The sequence below is a fragment of the Prunus mume genome, linkage group LG4, assembly GCF_029339155.1.
Source record: "Prunus mume cultivar Tortuosa linkage group LG4, ASM2933915v1, whole genome shotgun sequence".
In the NCBI taxonomy this organism is placed as follows: domain Eukaryota; kingdom Viridiplantae; phylum Streptophyta; class Magnoliopsida; order Rosales; family Rosaceae; genus Prunus; species Prunus mume.
The window spans coordinates 5875063-5897821 of NC_142701.1; the positions used below are offsets into that span (position 1 = coordinate 5875063).

General features: G+C 39.2%; 3 protein-coding genes, 1 non-coding gene and 1 pseudogene across 7 annotated transcripts; 2 read left to right on the forward strand and 3 right to left on the reverse strand.

Moving 5' to 3' along the window:
- Positions 1-1201: 1201 nt before the first annotated feature.
- Positions 1202-9020, reverse strand: LOC148917757 (senescence-specific cysteine protease SAG39-like; annotated as a pseudogene).
- A 774-nt stretch (positions 9021-9794) lies between these two features.
- On the reverse strand, positions 9795-15190 carry LOC103328311 (senescence-specific cysteine protease SAG39-like). 2 transcript variants are annotated; one of them, XM_089050969.1, is made up of 3 exons: positions 15170-15190; positions 10508-10928; positions 9795-10387 (listed from the first exon to the last, which is right to left on the reverse strand). In XM_089050969.1, exons 1-3 carry the CDS (start codon positions 15188-15190, stop codon positions 9795-9797), a joined length of 1035 nt encoding a protein of 344 aa, XP_088907095.1. The 2 variants fall into 2 exon arrangements, with proteins under 2 accessions (XP_088907095.1, XP_008228922.3); XM_008230700.3 differs by lacking the exon at positions 15170-15190 and having other exon boundaries at positions 10508-10934.
- LOC148917758 (uncharacterized) lies at positions 12731-14029 on the reverse strand. The gene is made up of 3 exons (XM_089049532.1): positions 13026-14029; positions 12869-12935; positions 12731-12773 (listed from the first exon to the last, which is right to left on the reverse strand). Exons 1-2 carry the CDS (start codon positions 13894-13896, stop codon positions 12886-12888), a joined length of 921 nt encoding a protein of 306 aa, XP_088905658.1. The 5' UTR covers positions 13897-14029; the 3' UTR covers positions 12731-12773; positions 12869-12885.
- A 1000-nt stretch (positions 15191-16190) lies between the features above and the next one.
- On the forward strand, positions 16191-19713 carry LOC103328309 (uncharacterized). Of its 3 annotated transcripts, XM_008230696.3 has the most exons (4): positions 16191-16347; positions 16520-18924; positions 19022-19274; positions 19424-19713. In XM_008230696.3, the coding sequence occupies exon 2, from the start codon at positions 16589-16591 to the stop codon at positions 18815-18817; it is 2229 nt and encodes a 742-aa protein (XP_008228918.2). In that variant the 5' UTR covers positions 16191-16347; positions 16520-16588; the 3' UTR covers positions 18818-18924; positions 19022-19274; positions 19424-19713. The 3 variants fall into 3 exon arrangements, with proteins under 3 accessions (XP_008228918.2, XP_088907093.1, XP_088907094.1); XM_089050967.1 differs by having other exon boundaries at positions 16520-19274; XM_089050968.1 differs by lacking the exon at positions 16191-16347 and having other exon boundaries at positions 16710-16863; positions 17127-19274.
- A 973-nt stretch (positions 19714-20686) lies between these two features.
- On the forward strand, positions 20687-20757 carry TRNAG-GCC (transfer RNA glycine (anticodon GCC)). Its single transcript has one exon. It is a non-coding gene; the product is annotated as a tRNA-Gly (tRNA).
- Positions 20758-22759: the final 2002 nt, after the last annotated feature.

The window sequence follows — 22759 nt, forward strand, 5'->3', positions numbered from 1 at the left end:
CTAAAATTGTTAGCCCCACTCAAGTCAATTTTGTGTTAGGTAGACATATATTTGATAATATTGTGATTGCTCAAGAGATGCTTGATAATTTCAAGATTGCTAAAGAGAAAAAGGGCTTTATTGCTTGGAAAATTGATCTTTCTTAGGCCTATGATCGTTTAAGTTAGTCCTTTATTAGAGAGGTTGTTTGTGAAATTGGTGTTGGGGGAATAGTTTTGGAGCTCATCATGCATTGTATTAGTTCTGTGCAGTATAAAGCTATTTTAAATGGTGAGTTAACAACTGATTTCTCTCCTAAGTGTGGTATACGACAAAGAGACCAAACTTGGAAGCTGTGCAGAAAATTCTTGACCAAAGTTGGAAGAATATGCATATTTGCCAAAGAGGCCCTTTGTCTTTCATTTATTTTTTGCTAATGATTTGGTTTTGTTTGAGAAAGCCTCTATAGAGCAGGCTTTGGTGATGAAGCTGTGTTTGGATAATTTTTGCTCCCTTTCTCATCGGAAGGTCAGTTTTGAAAAGTTTATGGTTTGTGTGTCCCCTAGCACTTGTCTTGTTTGGCTCAAAATATTACCTCTATTAATGGTTCTCTTTTATCAGATAATCTTGGTAAGTATCTTGGAGTTCCTTTAATTCACACTAGAGTTACCAAAGATACTTATCAGGAAATTATTGATAAAGTCCAAAAACGACTCTCTTCTTGGAAAAGCCACAATTTTTCTATGGCTGGCAGGTTCACGTTATTGCAATCAGTCACCTCTGTTATTCCTATATATTCTATGCAAAGCTGCTATGTTGCACCTTACATTTGTAACAAATTTGGATCGATTAAATAAGAATTTTCTTTGGCGCATGCCTTTGATAAGGCAAATGTGCATCTTGTGAATTGGGAAACTGTGCATAAGTCTAAGTGTGCTGGTGGTTTGGGAGTGAAGAAGGTTGCTTGGATGAATCAAGCTTTATTAGCTAAATCCAATTGGAGACTTCTTCAGAATGACCAAGGTCTTTGGGCCAAAGTTCTTAAGGCTAAATATTTAAAGTACTGTAATATGTTGTCTGCTAATGAGCATCAGTTTCATAGTTGCTCTAGCTGAACAAAGCTAAACGGATGCAATTTGTTTATGAAGTTTTACAAGCTGATACACATCATAGCACCTCCTAGTATATCTTGGTATTTGTATTAGTTTGATGGTAAATTTATTTATGCGATGGGGTAAGATGCATGCGTAGCTACACCACATAGACCTCTTTTGCATAAACATCTCTTTGCATCCTCATGTACCCTTTGTGGGAACCTAATTAAATCAGAACCCTAGGTCAAATAATTCCTTCCATTTGGGGATTATTTAACCTAATTGGAAATTATTCAACCTAATTGGGAGTTACTCAATTTAATTGAGGATTACGCAATTAAATGAAATGTTACCTAATTAGGTTGAGAATTGATTTGATTCCTACCACAATTCCCAATTAAGTGAGGAGTTACCTAATTAAATTAGGAATTGATTTGATACCTACCACAATTAAGGATTTGATTTACCCTAATAAATCAAATCCCTAATTAATCAAATCAATTCCAAATCAGGGAGGAATAATTCCTTTCCATCTAAGGAATTATTCCTCTGAAACCCTAACTTCCTTGACCACTATAAAAGATGGTCACACACAAGGGTTGAGGTACGTCTAAAATCTCTACGGAAACTCTACATAAAATTCCTCTCAAACCCTAGTCACCTTCTCTCTCTCTCTCTCTCTCTCTCTCTCTCTCTCTCTCTCTCTCTCTCTACAGAAGGCTCCGGCCGCCCAGTTTACACCATAAATACATCTCCATACCCTAGTTAGCTAGTGTTTTTCTTACAAACCCTTGAACTAATTTAGGCATCGGAGAGCCTTTTGCCAACACCCCCCGGGTGTGGTCCTCTTATTTGTTCTATTTTGCAGAGGAGAAAGAGGCGGCCAAGAAGAAGGAGAATCTTTCCAATCGAATATTCTCGTGGGGAAATTTGCTCACACACTTCTTTCACCCCAATCTGTGCCCCATGAGTTTTTCAGCAACCAATATTTTGTGCCATCGTCACTGACGCCATAACCAATTATGGTAACACAATGATCCATTTCTAGTCCACATGATCCTGCAAAAACTCCACTTGTATAGTATAGGAAATCATTTTCTCCAGCATCAATGCAAACAGAAATTGGTTGGTTAGCAACAGCCTTAAGAAGGACTTCCTCATTGCTTGCAGGCACATCTTCGTAGCCAGTTATATTGGCTGCGTGGGTAGCTTGGGTGTTGCATCTACCGTCAACACCCGTGTAGTTGTAACTAGCCTTGGAGCTAAGGCCATTGTTTTGATTGATGAACTCTGTTGATGCTCTTTTTGGGGAGGGTCAACTTAGGTAGAGAAGTGTAGGATCATCAGCAGGGAGGAAGGTGAGGACCTTCAAAGTTTGAAGAACCTGCAGAAGACAACAAGGAAGAAGCAGTTGTCAAGCTTCGGACACGGTGTGGTGCACACGAAGGCTCTCTCTGATGCTTAAGTCACTATATGTGGTAATTTTGGCAGAGTAACAGTAAATGTGAGAAAATAGTTACCATTTCTATTTGGGCATTGTTCCCTATTTATAGGAAGTGAAAATGAGAGTTTTGCACAAAGTTTTGATGTGAGACTTTGTGCAAAACGCGGGAGGTGACACGTGTCCTCGGAATTAGGTTTTCGGGAGCTTGACGGTGATGATGACACAAGCAAATAAGGTTTCAAACGAAACCTTGAGGAACAAGGAAACTGGAATCCACCATAAATTAAGACACAATTCTCAACCCTTGTAACTGCTAGGGGAGTTATTACAATTAAAACTGAAAAACAGAATTAATTCGGAGACTTAACTACGTAACTCAAACTAAAAAAAAACAGAATTTATTTTGGGAATTAACTATGTAACTCAAACGGAAAAACAGAATTTATTTGGAATTAACTTCGAACTTTGAATGCAGTTTTGAAAGCCCAAACGACTCCAGAATGCCAAAATCCATTGTACATCACAGCAAAGTGTGAGTTTGACTCGTGGCATCGTTCCCTTTCCGAAATGGTATTTTGCTCCCTAATCGGAGCTCGGACGACAATTTTACAAATTCACACCAGTCCTCTCCACCTCCGAAGAACTCGACCCCGAGTTATGATCTGGATAAAGAACCTCATCTTCACGGAACTCATATAAATCTGCAACATTAAAAATATTGGAAATTCCCATGGAATCCGGTAACTCAATAACATAGGCATTATCATTGATCCGTTTGAGCACTTTGTAAGGACCATATTTCTTCGGTTTAAGCTTGCTGTAAGTGCCAACTGGAAACCTCTCCTTCCTCATAAATATCATCACAGAATCGCCTTCTTGAAACACTTTAACACGTCGATGCCTATCCGCAGTAGCTTTGTACTTAGCATTTGTTTGCTCAAGTTTCTGCTTGACCTCATCTCGAACGGCTACCACTTCCTCATTAAATTTTTCGCGCCATACTGGTTTGCTGGCCTCTAGGCGTTTCACCAAATCTACAACATGGTTAGGTATAGCAGTATAAACAATGGAAAATGGAGACTTCCCAGTAGCGCTATGGACTGCACTGTTGTATGCAAACTCCACCTGCGGTAATGCATAATCCCATTGTTTCGGCTTCTCTCCACAGACGCTTCGCACCATATTGCCCAATGTCCGGTTTGTAACCTCAGTCTGGCCATCGTTTGGGGATGGGCAGTGCTGCTACGATTCAAAGTAGTCCCAAACAGTCTCCACAAAGTGATCCAAAAATGACTCAAGAACTTGGTGTCACGATCAGATGTAATGGATGTAGGAACCCCATGCAAGCGAACAACCTCCCTGAAAAACAGTTTGGCTATATTTGATGCATCGGCAGTCTTTTTGCAGGCTATGAAATGCGCCATTTTTGAGAACGATCAACCACCACAAATACAGAGTCCACTCCCCTTTGTGTTCGGGGCAATCCGATGGACAAAATCCATAGCAAGATCCTGCCAAATATCGTTAGGAACTGGTAATGGCATATATAATCCAGTGTTTTGTACACGCCCCTTCGAAGTTTGACAAATGTAGCACTTGCGCACAATAGTTCCAACATCACGTTTGAGCTGTGGCCAGTAAAATCTCTCCTCCATCAATGCAATTGTTTTGTCACGGCCTAGGTGGCCACTCAACCCTCCACCATGCAAGTCCCGAATGAGCTTCTCCCTTAAAGAAGAAACTGGAATACACAATTTGGTTGCCTTTGAACAAATAACCTTCATTGAGAAAGTAATCTGCCATTGGCTCTTGATTAGTGCACTTAATCCAAATTTCCCGGAAATCATCGTCACCTGCATATAATTCCTTGGACATTCAAACCCCACAACTTCTTGAGTCAGCGTGACTAATAATGAAGCTCTCCTACTCAGCATCCGCCACGATTGGTCTTGCGGAAGTATGTGATAACGAACAATTTCTGCAAAAGTCATCCATCTAGCATGCATTTTATCAATATTTTTCTGGCTGTTAATATACTTCAACGCTTGATGATCTGTAAACAAAACAAATTCCTTCTGGATAAGATAGTGCTCCCATTGCTTCAAAGCTCGAACAACCGCATAGAACTCTTGGTCATAAGTACTCCACTTTTGACGTGCATCGCTCAACTTTTTAGAAAAGAACGCAATTAGCCGCTTGTCTTGTGAGAGCACTGCTCCGACTCCCACACCTGGCATCACATTCAACTTCGAAAACTTTCTCAAAGTTTGGAAGAGCTAGAATAGGTGCGGTGCAAAGCTTTTCTTTTATTTCTGCAAAGCTTCTCTCTTACTCCTCTCCCCAATGAACAAGCCCTTCTTCAAACATTCAGTGATAGCAGTGCTAAAATGCTTCACAAATTTTCGTAAAGGTGGCCAAGCCATGGAAGCTTCGAACTTGAGCTGTCTTTGGGTGGCGTCAAGGATTGCCTTGATCTTCTCGTCATCTACCTGGATACCATTCTCACCAACAACAAAACCCAAGAACAGTAGCTTATTTGTGCAGAAAGTACATTTTTTAAGGTTCACATACAGCTTATTTTCTCTCAACACATCTAAAACTTGTCTCAAATGCACAAGATGTTCTTCTTTTGTGGTACTGTAAATTAAAATGTCATCGAAATAAACAACGACAAAAGAACCAATAAATGGTCGAAGAACCTGATTCATGAGTCGCATGAAAGTGCTAGGTGCATTTGACAATCCGAATGGCATCACCAACCATTCAAATAATCCGTCCTTGCTCTTGAACGCTGTTTTCCATTCGTCTCCAGGTCGTATGCGAATCTGGTGGTATCCACTTCGCAAATCTATCTTGGAAAACACCCTTGAGCCTCCAAGAACGTCCAGCATATCTTCTAACCGTGGAATGGAAAACCTGTACTTGGTATTATCTTGTTGATTGCCGGCTATCAACACACATTCGCCAAGTTTTGTCTTTCTTTGGAACCAGCAAAGCGAGGCTGAGGACTCAAACTCTCCCGGATAAATCCTTTCCGCAGTAATTCTTCAATCTGTTCTCTCAGGATGTCATTCTCCTTGGGGCTCATCCGATAATGGGGCAGATTTGGAAGGCTAGCTCCAGGCACCAAGTCAATTCGGTGTTGTATGTCCCGCATAGGAGGCAGCTCGTTTGGCAGATTTTCAGAAAGTAGTTCCTGAAATTGATTCAAAATCTGCTGCACATCTTGTGGAATGTCACCTTCTCCTCCGCCAATTTTCAACAACCCCTTCAACACCAAGGGACAAAAACACTCCGCTTCTTTGACAGCCTCATTCAACTCCTGCTCGCTGCGAATTAGGGTTAGGAAACTAGAACTCCTCGTCTTGGGCTCAACAGATTGCTTTGCGGGCTGTGTGGTTGCCATTGCAATTTTCCGGTTGTTCCAAAAGAACAGAATTACATTATCTCGTCCCTTGAAAGTTGCATCCACATCAAATTGCCAAGGTCGCCCTAACAAAATATGGCATGCATCCATGTCAATAACATCACATAATATTTCATCTCTGTAATGCTTACCAATTGACAAAGTGGCACTCGGCAAGTCTCACTACACGAACCGAAGGGCCTTTTTAACCCAACCTAGTGAGTAAGGGCTGACATGAGGCTCCGTAGATAGCTGCAAATACTCCACCAATTTCTTTGACACGAAATTCTCGCAACTTCTATTGTCGACGATCACATCACACACCTTGTTTTGATTGAGCAGAGGGAACGAAAAATACTATGACGCTGCCCTTCCTCCTTTGGTGCCAAAAGAACTCTTTGCAAAACCAAGGTAATCTTCTCCATTCCTTCCTCAACGCAAATTCAGCCCCTGCATAATCATCTTTCCCGACTTCATCGTTTTCCTCATCTTCATCGGCTTCTTCGATAAAGTTGGTACCTGCTTCCACTCTGGACAAACATTAGAACGATGCCCTGGTTTTTGACAACGGTAACATATGTCCGTCATGGGCTTAGCATACGGATTCAGGGACTGGTTTGGGGCTGCCCTCTGTTGTAATTCGGCTGCTACCTTCATTGAAATTTTTATTTTGTGTATTTGTTGGTTTTATCGATCCTCCAAGATCTGCTCTTGTACTTTCCCTTATCTCTGAGCCATTAGAAGCACCAGCATATATTCAGAGGCTTCCGTCGTGTTCCTGCGGAAGTTGGGTTGGCGTTTCTCCTTCTCCAACAATTCAGCCTTCAATGCCATGTTAATCGCCTCCTGCAAAGTCCATATATTCTGCATACCAATTTTTTCCTGGATGGAAATCTTCAGCCCATTGTTGTACCTCGCGACCTTTTGGTTGTCAGTCTCGGTCAAATGGTTTCGCTCTGCCAAACGCATGAATTCTTGGTATATTCCTGAACGGTGCCTTGCGCACAGCCTAGGTACATACGGTAGAGAATCTGCTCATAATCTGTGGGCAAGAATCGTTCCATCATAAGCGACTTCATCTTCCGCCATGTTCGAACCCGTTGCTTTCCTTGCCTCTGCCGTAAATTTTGCAATTGATCCCACCAAACAGCCGCTGTAGCTTTAAGACGGAAAGCTACCATCTTCACCATCTTATGCTCAGGAACCTCCATAATATCGAAAAACCTCTCCACTTCTACAAGCCAATCCAAGAAGTCTTCAATCTTCAGATTTCCCCAAAAGTTAGGAATTTCTACTTTAATCCGATAGTCGCCAAAATTCTCGTAATTACGATTACGATTACGAGGATTATTAGCCGGTGGTGGTGGTTCTTCAAGTTCTTCTTCTGACTCTGACTCACTATCCGGAATAAGTTGCCTCCTATTATCTCTTCTCTCGCCATCTCTACCTTCTCTTCGATTATCATTCCCTGCCTTCTCTTCTTTCGTCATCCCTGCCTCCTCGCCTATGGTTGCCACCAAGAGCTTGCAACAACAATTCTCGCATCTCCCCAAATTGGGTGGTTAGGTTGTCGATCCGTTGGTTTTGAGCGTCCAGATCCGCTCGAGTAATTGGGGCTGGGACATCAGCTTCACGATCACCCATGATAAGACAAGAATACCAAGGCGGGAGAGACCCGCTCTGATACCACTTGACGCAGCACAAGCAAATAAGGTTTCAAACGAAAACCTTGAGTAACAAGGAAACTGGAATCCACCAGAAATTGAGAAACTCTCTTTGATTAATTTGATTAAAATCTGAACTAAAAACGTTAGACGAACCCGTCTAAATACACAATTCTCAACCCTTGTAACGCTAGGGGAGTTATTACAATTAAAACTGAAAAACAGAATTAATTCGGAGACTTAACTACGTAACTCAAACTGAAAAAACAGAATTTATTTTGGGAATTAACTATGTAACTCCGAAACGGAAAAATAGAATTTATTTGGAATTAACTTCGAACTTTGAATGCAGTTTTGAAAGCCCAAACGACTCCAGAATGCCAAAATCCATCGTACATCACAGCAAAGCTGTGAGTTTGACTCGTGGCATCGTTCCTTTCCGAAATGGTATTTTGCTCCCTAATCGGAGCTCGAACGACAATTTTGCAAATTCACACCACGTCCCTTTTCTTGCTCAACAGCGATAAAATCTGCCATATGTTCTACATCAGGTGACTGCCCCTTTAGAAGAGTGTCTTCCTTAGGCAAGTCAGAAGGTAATGACGTCAGTCACTTTCTAGGGATTTGTCTGTGTGTCCCTTTGGGGTATCTCGGCAAGGGAAAAGATATGTCTGCCTTAGCGCCAGTCGTTTTGATGCTGGATATGCTAGGTTGATTATGGTGTAAACAAACTCAAAGGCACCATCGGGCCAGCCACCGCCACATCTTAGGTCTTCGCCATTGGTGTCACAATCAACCACCTCTTGCTCTAATAAAGAGATTAATTTACCAGTTGTAAGCTGTGTAATTCCTTCAACGGCTGCCATTGCTGCAAAAGCCCAACAGCTTCCTGCACATATAAGTTTTGTTGCAATTAAATAATATCTAGAACTAAAACAATTGAAAATATTCCGGAAGAAGAATAATTTCGTCTTATAAATAAAAATTAGAGGCTTACCACATTGGCCTTGGTCCTTCATGGGTGTTACAGCTCCTTTGCCTCTCCAATCTAAGGTAGCAGGTACTACTGTCATATTTTCATATTTGAAAGAAGTAGTCTTTATGGAGTACTCACGCCCTCTGAATCCATTTCTTGAGGCTTTCACTTCTTCATTCGTTTGGTCTGCAAATTGATTTACACTTAATTTGTAAGATTTGTTTACATCGCTATTAGAGGATTCTATGTATGCCACATTCTTCTTGAATATCTTAAAACGCTTCTGCTTCTCATTAACATCATTGTATTCACGTCCATAACAAACCATCCATTGTTCGTATCTTTCGTACATTGATGCATCTTGGAGGTTACGAGAAGTGGCTTCACTAGATCAAGTCCCCAACATAAGGATCAAGACCAAACAAACACATCTCCACAGCTGCTTAATGAACTCCATTGTATAGCTAGTATTGGGAGAAGCTAGGGTTTGATAAAGTAAATGAATCAAAGTGCAGTTAAAATAGTGATTTGATGACCTTACTATCTCGGAGTCCCCAAACAATATCTGCAATCTTATTTCGTAGCCCAGTAAAAGTTCTTATATGAACCCTGCTGTCAGATTAATAGTAAATAAATGATTTCATATTATGTGCTGATAGACCCAAAGCTATGAAGGACAATAGCACACGTCGAAAATGCACCTGGTCTCTTCATTGTTTATAGCAAATTTCTTTTGACTTTGAGTCCCGCTGTTGACAATCCCTCTTTGTGGGTGATTGTAAAAACCAAAAAAGGGGCTAAGATACACTCTGTAAGTCCTCAAAGTGGCCTTGGCTTAGGGTTTAGGGCTAAATGCTCTAATGGTTTCATTGTTTTTTGGAATTCTTGTCTCTTTTTGGCAAATTCCTTTTGTCTTCTAGAATAATGCTCAAATTTTCATTTTAAATTTTTTTCGTTGTGAACGCCTCAAACGCTAAAAACACAATTGGCTATTTCTCTTCTATAATAAGAACTGTTGGGAAGAATATCTGTTTCTTTTTCGAACCCAGTGATTTTACCATTCCAAATTGATCAGGGTATTCATACTCCAACAAAAAGAAACTGAAAAAGCTTTTCACAAATGGCTAAGTTTTCTTACAGCCACAGTACATATCTTATAAAGTATTTTACACATACAAGTACATATTATAGTACTTACAAACCATATAGTAGGCATTGGTTTAATTTTAAGCTAAGCAGTGGGGTAAGAGGCTTCCATAGCAATGCCACATAGACCTTCTTTTGCTTCAACATCTCTTTGCATCCTTATGTACCCCTCTTCACCCCATTCTGTCCCCCATGAGTTTTTAACCAACCAATACTTAGTCCCATCATCGCTAACGCCATAACCAACAGCGGTAACCCCATGGTCAAGGCTCGTTCCACAGGATCCTGTAAAGACACCACTTGAATAGAACTGGAAATCGGAACCTCCAGCATCAATGGCAACAGAAACTGGTTGATGAGCAACAGCGGTTAGAAGGGCTTTTTCGCTGTTTGCAGGCACATCTTCATAGCCAGTTATCTTGGCTGCAATGCTTGCTGCTTTCTTGGTATTGCATGAACCATCAACACCATTGTAGGGGTAATTAGCTTCCGTACTAAGCCCATGGTTTTGTTGGATGAACTGAAAGGCATCATCCATCAAGCCACCCTCACAACCTTGGTCTACACCGCTGGTGTCACAGTCAACTAACTCTTGCTCAGACAAAGAGATCAGTTTACCAGTTGTAAGCTGAGTAATGCCTTCGGTCGCTGCCACTGCCGAAAAAGCCCAACAACATCCTATTTTTTCATTGCAATTAATAGTAGTTAGAATAACATAAAAATATTACTAAACTCCAAAAGAAGAGTATATAGTGTACTATAAATGATTAATAATAATGAACCTAGACGATTAATTACCACATTGGCCTTGGTCCTTGATGGGGGTTACAGCTCCTTTCTTTCTCCAGTCCATTGCAGCTGGCACTGGCGCCTTAACATTTTCATATTTGAAAGAAGTCGTCTTTGTGGAACATTCATGCCCCTTGAATCCATTTCTTGAGGCTTTGAACTCTTCATTCGTAAGGTCTGCAAATTGATTAACACCCAACTTGTAGGGTTTGTTCACATCGTTATTCGATGATTCTATAAACGCGACATTTTCTTTGAATATCTTGAAACGATTCTCTTTCTCGTTAACATCGTTATATACGCGACCATAACGAGTCATCCATTGCTCGTATCTCCCGTACATAGATGCATCTTGGAGACTGCGAGAAGTGGCTCCACAAGACCAAGCCCCGAACATGAGGATCAAGCCGAAACCAATACATTTCCATAACTCCATGATATAGCTAGTGTACTAGAAGCAGCTGGGGTTTGAATTTGATAAAGTAAATGATATGATGAGCAGGTGTACCGAAATGGTAGTCTGGTCACAATTTGTAGAGTATTGATTCTACTGAATGACCATGCCATGCCCTCTCCGTGCCCCAAAAAATGATCTGCAATTTACGTGCCCTAGAAAATGTTCAGACACGGACCTCTAATTTTTAAAATATAGTTCACATATTTGACCTCTAATTCATTTTGATATATATATATATATATATATATATATATACACAATCAGAGCTAGAATTGTAAAGTTAGGAAATAAATAAAAATATAAGTATATAAAACACCTAAATATTCAATACTTACATGTTTTGAGCTAAATATTTCTAATTAAGTCATATCTAATTTGTTTTAGAGGATATTTTAACTTAAATTCTAAGTTGTTTATTATAAATTCGATATATTATATATAATATAATAGAGGAGTGATAAAAATATGAAGGGCCACTAAGTCTAGAGTGGCTCCGCCACTGTACACAATGGACCATCAACTACATGGGATCTTAAACTTAATTATTTCACATTATTGTTGTTAAATTTTAAACAATTTGAGTTTGAAAATTATATGCACAATTCATTGACTATTGTTTTGTTATGTTCGAAGGTAACCAATTTTTTGTCCAAAAAAAAGAAGGCAACCAATTCTGCTAAGTTTTGAGCCTATTTTTTGTTCGTCCTGGTAAGGAAAATTGGCAGCTAGTCCTCTTATTCTTTTTGGGCCCTAAGCATATATTTTTTAGCCCTAAGAAGGTATAGTCCCATTTAAGGCCCTCATCGGGAATGGCCTTAGTGACGACAGGGTGTGGGGTGTGGGTTTGAGTGAGTGCACCATCATTAACTATTGAGTATAATGAATTTTATGCGCTAACCGAATTTATATTGATGCATTGGCATTGCCATGTAAGTGTGCTACTGTGCCATCTACATTCGAATCCAATGAAATTTTGTGGTACTTAAAAAAGTTAATTGAAAGGGATAATTGTCAAAATGTCACCCGAACTTATACTTCAGTTTCAATTTGTCACCTTAAAGAAAAATTTAAGAGAAATGTCACCTTAAATTTTTCAAAATCCACGACTTGTCATTTGAATTTAACAACCATCCAATTTTTCATCCATTTTTAAGGGTGTTTTAGTTTTTCTATTTTCAAGAGAAAAAAGAGACCTCTCTCAACCTTTCTCCCCCATCTACCCCAAAACACATCGCATAGGAACCCCTTCCCTCCCCCTCCCCTTTTTTCTCTCTAACCATGTATAAAATACCCTTTAAAATGGATGGAAAATTGAATTGTGTTAAAGTCATATGACAAATTATGGATTTTGAAATTTTTCTTTAAGGTGATAAATTGAAACTGAGATATCAATTCAGGTGACATGTCTACAAAAATCCCTAATTGAAACAAGGACTTTGGAATTTTGTTTAGTGTATCACAAGTTACTTCAGCCACTGTTCTGCTTCTTTAGAATCTCTAAACTAACAATATGGAGATAGAATAGTGGAGAGATTATGAGCTTGCCAATAAAGCGATGATAAAGAAACAACCTTTACTACAACAAAAGCCGATTCTTTCTTAGTGGTTATAGACTGTAGTCATAGTGCAAGAAGAAGGAACCCAATTCCCTAATCTTCTTCTTCTTTTTGTTTTTATAATACGTCAATCCCTGTGGTGGGCTTAAAAGTTGTGCTAAATACAAATCAGCTGACGACCCACAAACCTACACCATCATGTTATCCTCTTCTGCTTGATTCTCATGAAAGGAAAATATTTCATTACTTCCACACACTTGCCCTACAAACATTGCGGAAAATTCTCAAACGTACTTATATTATTAAAACGAAGGTCAAACCTCAACTCTTGCATTTCTTATGGATTTCAAATCCAACCTATGAAATTTCAAAATCTACCAGACTGAAATCAACAGGCAAGCCAAGCAATAGAATAGCCAAGTACCTGGAAGCATACAAAAACAACTGGATTTCAGAAACATAGACTCATATAAAATCCCAAAAAGATACAAAGATATACATGTTTGATACGTACCAATCTGCCAGGATGAGAGCCTCGAACCATAATTATAATTGGCTCCAAAGTAACAATCATTGGTGGTGTTTATCCCATTTGGACAATTACATAAAAAAGAATTGTAAGCCCCGCCGGAAAAGTAGCCACAAATCCCATTGCTCATTTCACAATTAGCACATGAACTTGGATACTCATTATTCACACTGAATTTATATTTGAGCGCAATCCCATACTTCCAACTGTTAGGGTCAGACTGGCGCTCGTTGAAGCTGTAAAACCCAGAATAAGAACTGCAATGCAGTTTCTGCAAGTCCATCTCGAAAGCCGGCCCGAGATCAACAGGCGTGTAAACACAACATGTGGAGATTGGGAGGTTGATTGTGCTTATGGCCCTGCAAGAATATAAGAAGCTGCAAATTGAGGTGCCTTGGTTGTCACATAGGGACACTTTGGAGTTGTTGTTTTTATCAGTGTATAGGGTGCTTGATTGGAATATTGGGGAGGAAGAAGTTGAGCAGTCAAGTAAGGCGAAGATGTTGTCATCTTGGAAAGAGAAGGGCGAGTCCCAATCCAGGCCAAAGCCTTTGCTTGGTTGGGTGCAGGAACATGTTGACATGGAGGGGTCTGAGATGTACATGACTTTGTTGATGTAGTCTATGTTGGTGACAGGGTAGGAGCCTGTGTGCATTGTGAGCAGGAGGTTGCCTTGGCTGCATGACACGTGCTGGTGGAAGCGCGGGTCGCCGCAGCCAAGGTCACTGCCAAATGGGAATTTGAGGGGGAGTTTGCCACAGGATCTTTGGCAGGTTTGGGATGAGATTGAGGAGGGTAAGAGGAAGATGAAGATGAAGGAGAAAATTGTTGTTGAAGGATGGTGCGGAAGCTTCATTGTTGAAGGTGTAGAAGGAGAAATTAATAAGATTGTTGAAGAGAGGATGAGAAGTGAAGCCTTGAAGTGGAACGCTATATAGCTGGCGAGTTTTCACTTAGAGGATTTTAGGAAAAGTGAGATAAAATAAAAAGGCTTCGCCTCTATTAGAGAGATGATCGGTTGAGATGGTACAAATAGCAACATTGTACTAGAAAGAGGAATTTTGTTTAACAGGAATTGGTCTCTCAACACCACTTTCGGTGTCGAATGACTATTGGCTATCTTTTGATGCATCTGCTTTTCCTTATTATTAGATGCCATGTTTCCCCTGTTAGGCTACACACTCTCTCGTTATATATGTGTGTATACATATATGGCTCGCTAGTGTATTTTAATTAAGAGTCGTCGAGAGATCCGGAACAATTTTTAATTCAACCAAGGAAGGATGTAGTAAGTTAATAACCACTAATTGGATCTAACAGTACATGTACATGAACCGATCTCCCATGCATTCATGGGTCTCATAATCTCACAAATCACATGGCTTGTGACCCAGTTCCAAAGCACAATACTTAGGTGCACTGCTTGAGTGCACTCTTTTGTCCGATCCGTTGTGATCAACGAGTCTTTACCATATACGACATAATCGAACATCTTTAGGCCTTCGTTTGAGATACGCACTCTATTGTGATCAACAAGGTTGAAAGAGGTATAGAGAAGTTAGGATGTGTGATGCATGGTAACTACAACAATGGTCCTTAATCAGATTACTAACACTTAATATCATGAGTATGTGGAATGACCTAAATCCAAATATTCTATAGTAAAATGATGCTTTCTTTGTTTTGAGATCCCAATGCCTAACCTACCCTACCCTTTCGACCCCAAAACAAGCATAGCCGCAGCTTTACACATAATTTTGAATGTCCATTTGCAAGCTCATCAACTTTTTTGATTGAGTAATGAGTATATATTCCCAGCATTTCAGCCTCTTATAAAAGATAAGAAAGAGAAAAGAGAAAGACCAAAAGCATAATGTTGGAATGAACCCAGATTGAAAATGCAGCAATGATGATCTCTCATTCATTATTCAACTTTTCCCATTATTTATATCAACCAATTCATCATCAACATTATTTGTTGTTGTTGTTGCTGATAACAAATTTTTAATCCTAATTAATTCCCATTAATGCATATAAACTGGGGCATAATTGAGTTGGTAGGGTATTCAAAAATTCAAATTCTTACCCAAATGTTGTAACTAATAAGAAAACTTCACATTAATCTGAACTTGTAAATTTTTCATGTGCATATTCCACCAAGCACTGCTTCATTCAAGGAGTGTTTTTGTATACCAAATTTCTTTTTCTTTTTCTCATCTTTATCATATTGTTAGGTTTATGACACTTGATTATATTAAAAACTGTATGAATATAATAAAAAATAAAAAATAAAAAGAAAGGGACCTAATTAGAATTTAAGTCAACTAAATTTGAAGTAAAGGCATAAAACGACATGTCATATAAGCTCATTTATAATTCTAGCCCAAGCCCAAGTCTCCTTTTTTAAAAATCAAGATTTCATTCAAAAACTCAAGAAGAGAGTACATTTGCAGAAAGAAACGGGAGCAACCATGTAGATGCTTTCTCAATCCAAAAAACAAAATCATTACAGCTGCTTGCAAATTGAGTCAAGGTGTGTATCCATTCCATTGCATTCCTCTGCCGAAAGAATATCAATTATGCATTCTTTTAACGCAGTCCTTCAATTGCAGCCATGAGCTCCGTTACTTGACCCCGTAACTGGCTTGGATTGGCTTAACACATGCACCCATAAAGTCACCACACTCATTTCTAAAAACCACACCTACCCCACAAATTGAATCCCCATTTTTTAATGCTCCATCTACGTTTATTTTATAGAGACCTACTGGTGGAGGCCTCCAAGAGCAATTTTTTTTCTGTGCCTTTTCACCGATTGCTATGGCAACACAAGAGTAATTATTATTTACATGAAATTCATTTTATTTATATATATGATATTAATAAATAAAAATTTGCTAGGTATGTATATAAAAATATAAAAATATAAAAAAAATTGAATTTTTTGGTAATTTTTCAGATTTTTTTTTTTTTTGTGCTTTTCCCTCATATAGCAGCTCGGGGCTTGATGGACCCCATCTCTTAACCGGGCTGGATGTCACCGCTGGAGCTGATTTTGGGAGATAGGGGCCTTTTTGCCTGGGCTGGGCTGTCCGCTGGAACTGCTCTTACGCCTATCCATTTATCACGCATCCCACCTCTTCGAATCCATTCGTACAAAAAAACCGTCTCCGAACCCAATATCTTCCAAGAGACCAAGAATCAAACGTGGGCTCATCAGCTATAGCACTCTCCCTCATGTGCCCTCGATTGCTCGTCTGCTGTGGGCGGTCAGGTACTGTTCTGTAGCAGCGACGTCGTCTATCAGGTACTGTTCTCGCCTCTGGAACTGAGTCGTTAAATCTTTCGTTCCAAATCGATACCGTACCGCGATTGGGTACGTTCGATCCAGATTGAAATTCGTAGGGGGTGAGCGAATTAGGAAACTATGGTTTTGACGAGTGTATGTACATTGAGTGTGAGTAATTGTTGCTTTACAGGTAATGGAGGAGAGCCGTTGCATCACCAGAATAGGGTCCCCAAATTTGTCTTGATGGGTTCCTACAGATATGAAGAGGAGCACTATCTTCTCATTCTATTGTTTTCAGAGCTCCTCACATCGTCCCTTCTTAAGTCTTTCTGTAAATTCTTCGCTATTCTTTAGGAGATGTATAAGCCATGGAATCTCGTCAGGCTCAACAAATACGAGGCCTTTTCCTGATTATTCCCCCAAGAGACCGACCATCAACGATTCCGAACTTGTCCAACGCATCTCCAACACAATAAAGCTTCGCTGCTCTGAGCCCTTACGCCGTATTCTGAAGCCTTATGAATCTCAGTTCAGGTCTGATCACCTTATATGGGTCCTCATGAATATTAAGAATGACTATAAACTAGTTTTGGATTTCTACGACTGGGCATGCCTACGTAGGGACCCAACATTAGAAGCTCGTTGCGTTGTTGTACAAATTGCTGCAGCATCCAAGGATCTTAAAACGGCACATGAGCTTATTCATAAGTTTTGGGTAAAACCCAAGTTAGATGTTAGTGTTTCATTCACTCACTTTGCTGATCGGTTGATATACACGTATAAGGATTGGGGTTCAGATCCCCATGTGTTTGATGTTTTCTTCCAGGTTATTGTTGAAAGTGGGATGCTCAATGAAGCGAGAAGACTTTTTGATAAATTGTTGAGCTATGGGTTGGTTATCTCTGTTGATTCCTGTAATTTATTTCTTACTCTCCTATCAAGCACCTTTGATGGGATTGAGATGGCAATAAAGTTTTTCAATGAATATTATGAAGTGGGTGTTCATTGGAACACCGCATCATACAATATTATCATTCATTCTCTTTGCCGATTAGGGAAAATAAAAGAAGCTCACCATTTACTCCTGCAAATGGAGTTGAGGGGTTGTATACCTGATGTTGTAAGTTATAGTACTTTAATCAGCAGATATTGTTATGATGGAGAACTACAGAAGGTGTTGAAGCTCATAGATGAAATGAAAATAAAAGGATTGAAGCCAAATGCCTATACCTATAACAGCATAATACTTCTTTTGTGTAAGACTGGTAAACTATCTGAAGCAGAAGTGATATTGAGGGAGATGATGGCTCTGGGAGTACTTCCTGACAATGTCGTCTACACAACTCTAATTGATGGTTTCTGTAAGATGGGAAATATTCAAGCCGCATGTAGGCTTTTTGACGAAATGGGGCTTAGGAAAGTTATCCCTGATTACATAACGTATACTGCTATTATTCATGGATTTTGTCAAACAGGGAAGATGGCAGAAGCAGATAACCTCTTCCATGAAATGGTTAGCAGAGGGTTAGAACCAGATGAAGTTACTTATACAGCACTTATTGATGGCTATTGCAAAGTAGGTGAGATGAAAGAGGCTTTTTCTCTTCACAACCAGATGGTTAGTATGGGGCTTAGCCCAAATGTTGTCACTTATACGGCACTCGCTGATGGCCTTTGTAAACAAGGGGAGGTAGACATAGCAAATGAGCTTCTTCAAGAGATGTGCAGGAAAGGCCTTCAACTTAATGTCTTTACTTACAACTCAATTGTTAATGGCCTTTGTAAATCAGGAAATATAGCGCAGGCGGAAAAATTAATGGAACAAATGCAGGTTGCTGGGCCCCATCCTGATACTGTTACTTATACTACTCTGATGGATGCATATTGTAAGATAAGGGAGATGGCTAAGGCGCACAATGTCTTGCGTGAGATGCTCGATAGAGGGCTTCAACCTACAGTTGTGACATTCAATGTGCTAATGAATGGATTTTGTATGTCAGGAATGCTAGAAGATGGTGAGAGGCTACTTAAGTGGATGTTAGAGAAGGGTATAGTGCCTAATGCCGGCACTTATAATTCTCTCATGAAGCAGTACTGCATTAGAAATAATATGCGTACTACAACTGATATGTATAGGAGCATGTGTGCTGGTGGGGTAATGCCTGATAACAACTCCTATAACATTTTAATAAAAGGGCATTGTAAGGCAAGGAATATGAAAGAGGCGTGGTTTTTGCATAAGGAAATGGCAGGAAAGGGATTTATTCCCACAGCAAGTTGTTACAGTGCACTTATAAAGGGTCTTTTTAAGAAAAGGAAATTTGCGGAGGCAAGGGAACTCTTTGAAGAGATGCGGAGACATGGTGTAGTTGCAGATAGAGAAACATACAACATTTTTGTTGATATGAACTATGAAGAAGGTAACATGGACATTACTCTTGAGCTCTGTGATGAAGTTATAGAAAATTGTCTTGTGGGCAAACCCTAGAATGAAGGCACGTAGCTGAATCTTGTGTGGTGCTCTATTGAGATATTTTGGACAGAAATTGTTAGTTTTGGTTTCTCTGAACTTGCATTTCGGGTACCACCATCATGGTAAATTTTCTCAGACCTATGCATTTTGTATGATCCAAGAATGTTGCACAGTTTTTCTGAAATGATGATGCTGAGTTCTTAATGGTATCATTTCTAGGTTTTTTCTTGTTACTTGATGAATCTGTGCTTCCTACATTATGAGATATATTTCGCTTTGTTATCCGGGGACAGAGATATGCGTAGTACCTGGGTATCAGCATTTGATATGAATTGAAAGATAGATGAAGCTGGGCCCGTAGGGACTACACGTTCCATAAACATATCCAAGGAATCTCAAGATGGTTGTTTTGTTCAAACGTTTATCTGTTTGAATTGCATCACTGCTAAAATGATAAAAGAAGATGCACCAGGTACTAATCTCCCCTGTAAAGTTGGGTATCCTGTTTGTACGTCTTTTTTTTTTTTTGTTTACTCTTTTTCTTTCAAGATGTGGCATGGAAGGACGTTTATTTGCGGCTTATAGCATTATTCTGATCTTAACGACTTTGACTGGGTGCAGCAGCAATCAGTGGTACAGTTGGAGTTGGGTGTTATGAGCAGAGATGATGCACATCCCAGAAAGAAACAACTGAAGCTGCTAATTCGGGCGAGGGCCAGCTTAAGACCGAGAGCCACTGATGAGTGGGACGAATGACCTTGTTTGACTGAATCTATTTCGACATTATTGTAAACATAACTTAAGCACATATCAGCTAAGTGGATCAGAGTTAAACAAACGATAAGCAAATTTTATTAGCTGTTGGGAATTGATTCCCAAATGAATCAATTATGTGACAATTCAAAAGTTGACTTGATTGACTTAAATTTATGGTAGAGTTCAGGGGTCACTGAAAAAGAAAGCGTAATGCTGGATGACAGAAATTTCCTACTCGGTATCCTATCCAAGTAGGAAACTCAAAAACTGTGATTTTTTTTAAAAACAAGGAGTTCTCTAATTCATTTTTTAATATTCAAAAAGTTGTTTAGTATGCAACTTGAAAATTGTTTTTGAATCTTTAAAATTTGAAAACTTGTTTGGTTGAATTCTTGAAAACAATTTTTTTCATTTTTTTATAATTAAGATATTTTGATAAACATTATCAAAATTATATTAAACATACTATTTTAACATTCATATTTTAATACCTTACATATATGATCGAAAAGTTTAATTGGTTTTCAAGTCTTAAATAATACATATTAAATTAAAATATTCTAGATTAAATAAATTTTAAGACTAATGATTCTAAATATAATCTGTCCACATTACTCCGGCTATGTGATCTCACTCATTTCATTAGCATTGTCTTCATGCAAATGGATGTGTTTTTGTTAAATTTTAAAGGTTTCTGGATATATTGATATAAAGGAATGGGAAAGGTAAAATTTCGTAAATCATTTTTTGGGCTGCACAAAATTCGAAGACAATTGGCTTTCAAGTTTGGATTGTAATTTTTTATTATGCCGAAGTTAGAAAAAGGGAGGAGAAAACCTCACGCACAGACTAATATCATGGGGTTTGAATCCAAGACCACTTAAGAGCGCACCATGGGGTTTTGAATTCAAAACCACTTAAAAGCACACCAAAAACCTGGGTCAATCTAACTGACACCACATTGATAAGTTTGGATAAACAATATGAGTGAGGATGCTTGCAAACCTACAAATAAAATTGTGTACGCGAAATTAAAACCAACTCTTCATACCTGTTTCCAGAGTAACTCCAACTAACCCAAGCTGATAAATTAGTAGAATCTATAAATTTTAACACAACAAAGCATTAGCACCAGTGGTCTAGTGGTAGAATAGTACCCTGCCACGGTACAGACCCGGGTTCGATTCCCGGCTGGTGCAAACGTTTTCCTTACATTCCCAGTGCTTTTTTTTTTTTTTCTTTTCAAACGTAGCATAATAGCATTTACTCTAGTATGAATGCTGGAAAAATGAACCAAAAAATACACAACTTATTGACTTTGTCAGCTATGTCATGTCGGATCAAATGGGCTCCCACTCACACACGCACAAGAAACTCTCTACGAAGGGAATGACCGGATACAGAATAGCCACGCAGCACAAAGAGTTTAGAGTTCAAATGTCTTCTTACTTACGTATTTTGTTCTCTGCCAACACCACACACCAACCTCCCCTTCCCTTCATTTCCTTTCTGAAATCAATCCCATCAAAAAGGTAACCGACTCAAATGGTTGAAAACGCTAAAGACAACCCAACCATCACTTGCATTGCATGTTACAAACGTTACCACCAAAAAAAAGTCAAAATGCTCTCCCTTCTCTCTTTCTTTACCTTTCCCTTCTTTCTCTCTCTAGAAACCCTTTCCTGAGCTCCAATGAACAAAATCCCAAATCCCTTGCCCACATCCATGTTCTCATCTAACCAACCATTGTCCTTATCCACCACTAACATTTCTGTTGACGCTTGGTATAAGCCGAGTCCATCTGCTCAATGAGAACAAAATACGTGGACCTCGCTAGTCACGTGACAAAAGTGACCATCCAGTCCCCTTTGCCAACCACGTACGTCGGCTCAATGAAACAAATGGTCATGCAAATCATTTTGTTCTTTTTAAACATAGCATAATAGCATTTACTCTGGTATGAATGCTGGAAAAATGAACCAAAAAATACACAACTTATTGACTTTGTCAGCTATGTCATGTCGGATCAAATGGGCTCACACTCAACACGCACAAGAAACTCTCTACAAAGGGAATGACTGGATACAGAATAGCCACGCAGCACAAAGAGTTTAGAGTTCAAATGTCTTCTTACTTACGTATTTTGTTCTCTGCCAACACCACACACCAACTTCCCCATCCCTTCGTTTCCTTTCTGAAATCAATCCCATCAAAAAGGTAACCAACTCAAATGGTTGAAAACGCTAAAGACAACCCAACCATCACTTGCATTGCATGTTAGAGCATTGGCAGAAAGGGGCCCAAGGGGAGGGTTGGAGGGGGGCAAACCCAAAATGTGGTTTCCAGCAACAAGTAGCTGCCAGGGCAAGAAGGGGGCCACAAACCCTGGGCTAAGCATGCTTTATTTAAATTTTTAAAGTTCTACAGCGTCACCAGTTTAAAAAAATTTGACACGCCTATCGATTCTGACCAACGGCATGATTCCACGTGTCATTTCTTTGGGCCATCCGATTTGCTTTTAAACATATCCAACGACAGCCATTTTTCGCGAATAAAAAAATATAAAAGCAACCCCAACGGCTCTATGCCACGTGGAAGCTCCTGGGCTCTCCAATCATTTTTTCCAAGAATCCAACAGCAGGACAATTTTTGGCCCAATAAAAAATGAAAAAATCGGAAAAAATTTAAAAAAATATGAAAAAATATTGAATTTTTTTTTCTATAAATACCAACCAATACTCTTCACTTTTAACACCAACTCCTCATACATTTTCTTCTCATTCTACTATTTTTCACTTTCTAGTCAAATTTTTTTCACTTTCAAGTTGTTTTTTTCTCTCTTTCAAGTTGTTTTTTTCTCTATCATATTATGGGTTCTTCTAGTGAAACTGGAGGAGGGGCATGGAGCATGACGGAAGATATTAGCTTGTGTGAGGCTTGGCTCCAAGTTAGTCATTGTCCCGTGAACGGGCAATGAGATCAAATCTGTCATATGTGAAAAAAATTCATCAGGAATTTTGTGAAAGGATAATTGGTTCGACCCGTACGGATCAGGCATTATCTAGTAGGTGGAAAATTCTTAATAAAGAGCTGGGAAAATGGAGAGATGCCTTGACAAAAGTGATGAACAACCATAGAAGCGAGCAAAACCTTAGCAGTGAGGTAAATTATTTGTAATTTTTGTTTTATTAATTTCTATGT

Bases quoted from the DNA above. Each gene is read 5' to 3' on its own strand.
- LOC103328311 (XM_089050969.1), bottom strand. From the start codon at position 15,190: ATGCACATGAAAAATTTACAA. The intron at 10,929-15,169 runs GTTCAGATTAAT...TATATCATGGAG, and splicing joins TGCACATGAAAAATTTACAA to TTATGGAAATGTATTGGTTT. The intron at 10,388-10,507 runs GTAATTAATCGT...ATGAAAAAATAG, and splicing joins CAAGGACCAAGGCCAATGTG to GATGTTGTTGGGCTTTTTCG.
- LOC148917758 (XM_089049532.1), bottom strand. From the start codon at position 13,896: ATGAAGCTTCCGCACCATCCTTCAACAACAATTTTCTCCTTCATCTTC. The intron at 12,936-13,025 runs GTACGTATCAAA...GTATGCTTCCAG, and splicing joins GCTCTCATCCTGGCAGATTG to GTACTTGGCTATTCTATTGC.
- LOC103328309 (XM_089050967.1), top strand. From the start codon at position 16,589: ATGAAGAGGAGCACTATCTTCTCATTCTATTGTTTTCAGAGCTCCTCA.